Source organism: Eimeria mitis, genomic scaffold (assembly GCF_000499745.2).
Source record: "Eimeria mitis Houghton genomic scaffold, Emh_scaff397, whole genome shotgun sequence".
Taxonomy (NCBI): Eukaryota; Apicomplexa; class Conoidasida; order Eucoccidiorida; family Eimeriidae; genus Eimeria; species Eimeria mitis.
In genome coordinates, this window is record NW_013572305.1 from 1 (window position 1) to 3,145 (window position 3,145).

The 3,145-nt window shown below is 54.4% G+C and overlaps 1 protein-coding gene across 1 annotated transcript in view; it reads right to left on the reverse strand.

Annotated features, from left to right (window-relative positions):
* Nucleotides 1-2,196: 2,196 nt before the first annotated feature.
* The window catches only part of EMH_0010870 (uncharacterized protein), a gene marked incomplete at both ends in the record, with an annotated part of 1,412 nt that continues 463 nt past the window's right edge, over nt 2,197-3,145 (reverse strand). The window contains one exon of the mRNA XM_013499072.1: nt 2,197-2,653. Coding sequence (XP_013354526.1) covers nt 2,197-2,653 — 457 coding nt within the window. The remainder of the gene's footprint in view (nt 2,654-3,145) is intronic.

Below are 3,145 nucleotides of genomic sequence, written 5' to 3' on the forward strand. Positions count from 1 at the left end.
GCAGCAGCAGCACGAGAAAGAAGGCTCTTCTTCTTGCTGCAGCACAATATTTTTTGCTGCTGCTGCAGCACTGTAGTTAAACAAAAGCAAAACTTTCTTCTTCACCTTTCTCTGTTGTCTTCGCTCAGCTGTCTCCTCAACTGTCTCCTCAACTGTCTCCTCAACTGTCTCCTCAGCTGTCTCCTCTTCTGTCTCCTTGTAGCTGTCTCCTTATGGCTGTCTCCTCAGCTGTCTCCTCAACTGTCTCCTCAACTGTCTCCTCAGCTGTCTCCTCAGCTGTCTCCTCAACTGTCTCCTCAGCTGTCTCCTTATAGCTGTCTCCTTACAGCTGTCTCCTTATAGCTGTCTCCTTACAGCTGTCTCCTTATCTGTCCCCTTATCTGTCTCCTTAGCTGTCTCCTTCTCTGCATGTGTCTCCTTATCTGTCTGCTTTCTTCTATCTGTCTCCTTTTATATATCTGTCTCCTTTTCTATATCTGTCTCTTTCTCTATATCTGTCTCATTTTCTCTATCTGTCTCCTTTTTTATATCTGTCTCCTTATCTGTCTCCTTTCCCGCTTCTTTATCTGTCTCCTTTTTTGTTTCTTTTATTTATGTGTCTCCTGTGGTGTCAGCCTCTGTCTCTTTCGTCTATCTATGCCAGTGACGAAACAAACCTGCTGCTGCTGCTGCTGCTGCTGCTGCTGCTGCTGCTGCAAGTGCTGCTGCAGCAAGATCTGCTGCTGCAAGTGCTGCTGCATCAGCGTCGCCGTCCACAGCAGCAAAAGCATCGTCGCCTCATAGGCTCACCACTCTGCTACTGAAAATAGTTGCAGCAGCAGCAGCAGCAGTTGCAGCAGCAGCAGCAGTTGCAGCAGCAGTTGCAGCAGCAGCAGCAGTTGCAGCAGCAGTTGCAGCAGCAGTTGCAGCAGCAGCAGCAGTTGCTGCAGCAGTTGCAGCAGCAGCAGCAGTTCCAGTAGCAGTTTCTGCGGGAGTTTCAGCAGCAGTTACAGTAGCAGCAGCTGCAACAGCAGCAGCAGTATAAGCAGCAGCAGCAGTTGCAGCAGCAGCAGCAGCTGCTGCTGCAGCAGCAGCAGCACCAATTCCCATCGCATATAAAGTTTAAGCTCGTCAGATGGAGACAGTTTGTTGTCAGCAGCTAGCGCTGCCTAGAGCTGCTGCAGCTCTTGCTGCAGCACGTGCCACAGCAAGCTGCTGCTGCTGCTGCTGCTGCTGCTGCTGCTGGCTCTAACTGCAGCTAATACATGCAGGCAGTTGCAGCAGCAGCAGCCTTTGCTGCATCACAGCTGCAACCGTAGCAGCAGCAGCGTAGCCGCCGCAGCAGCAGCAGCAGCAATTACAGCAGCAGCAACAGCAGCAGCAGCAGCAGCAGCAGCAGCTGCTGCTGCTGCTGCTGCTGTTGCTTATCCTAGCCAGTTAAGAAGGTGCCGGGGTGTACAGTCAGCTGCCCGGTGTATGCGTAGACACTCCGCGCTGCAGAGGTATTTGCCAGTTGGTGCTGCTGCTGCTGCTGCTGCTTCTGTTGCTGCCCCCATGTTGCTGCTGCTGCTGCTGCTGCTGCGCTTCTTGCAGCACTCTGTACACCTAAAAGCTGCTGGTAAGCCGCAGCAGCAGCACAGCCGCCGCGGCAGCAGCGAGGAGGGGCCTGCATGCGCTGCAGCCCAAGAAGCAACACCCACCCTGTACATACACCCCACACACACACACACAGACAAGGGTTTAGGGTTTAGGGTTTAGGGTTTAGGGTTTGTGGTTCTGTGTGCAAGATATAGAGTGTAAACCATCTGCATGTTGTAGCTGAGGGTTTAGGGTTTAGGGTTTAGGGTTTAGTCTATGTATGCAAGCACCACAACCCTAACTAAACCCTAAACCCAAGGGTTTATACTTCTAGGGTTTCTAGGGTTTAGGGTTTAGGGTTTAGGGTTTAGNCTAAACCCTAAACCCAAGGGTTTATACTTCTAGGGTTTCTAGGGTTTAGGGTTTAGGGTTTAGGGTTTAGGGTTTAGGTACCTAGAGGCCTCAACCTCTTCCTGCACGATGACGAGGCTGAGGTCTGGGGCTTCTCTTCTCCTCCACCTTCTGCCGCAGCCAGCAGCAGCAGCAGCAGCAGCAGCAGCACCACACCCCTGCCCCCCGCTGCTGTCGCTGCTGTCGTAGTCTGCGTCTCTCTGTCTGCACCCCTTGCGACGACCCTGCTTAGACATCCTGCTGCTGCTGCTGCTGCTGTTGCTGCTGCTGCTGCTGTTGCTGCTGTTGCTGCTGTTGCTCGTATTGCTGTTGCTGTTCTTGCTGCTTGCTATGCAGATGCAGTAGCTGCTGCTGATACTTCTGTTGCTGCTGCGGTTGCTGCTGCTGTTGCTGCGGGTTTCGCACGCTGCTGCCGCTACAACTGCCACAGAGTGCTGCAGCAGCAGCAGCAGCAGCAGCAGCAGCAGCAGCAGCAGCCGCAGCAGCAAGCCCAAGCCCTGCTGCAGCTAGTAGTGGATAGGCTTGTCCTATCTGCCTCGCTGCAGCTGTCAAAGATCTATTGCTGTTCCTGCTGCTGTTGCTGCTGTTGCTGCTGCTGCTGTTGCTGCTGCTGCCGCTGTTGCTGCTGCTGCTGCTGTTGCTGCTGCTGCTGCTGCTGCTGCTGAAGCGGACTCTGAGAATATGCCTTCGTTATCACGCCGCAGAAAACGGTTGGTGACGGTGAACGTGCTGCTGCTGCTGCTGCTGCTGCTGGTGCTGCAGCTAGATGTGCTGCTGTTGCTGCGGTGCTGTGTCTGCCGCTGCTGCTGCTGCTGCTGCTGCTGCTCCTGTTTCGCCGCCGTTCTATGTACGGCCGGCAGCAGCAAGCACACAGCCTCTGACTGTGGAGGCCGCAGCAGCAGGAAGAGAGAAGGTACACGCAGAATGTCTTGAGCAGCAACAGCAGCAGCAAGTGCTGCAGCAGCTGCTGCACCTGCTGCTGCTGCTGCTGCTGCTGCTGCTGCTGCTGCTGCTGCTTCTGCGCCAGGGGAGAAGGGGCTGTATCAGCCTGTCTTCCTTCTCGGACTCGTTGTTATAAGCTGTTCTATGAAGACTAGAATTTGTGTTGCAGCAGCAGCAGCAGCGAGTGAACTTGTACACGCTGCACTGCAGCAGCTGCAGCACTTTTACCCCCCAA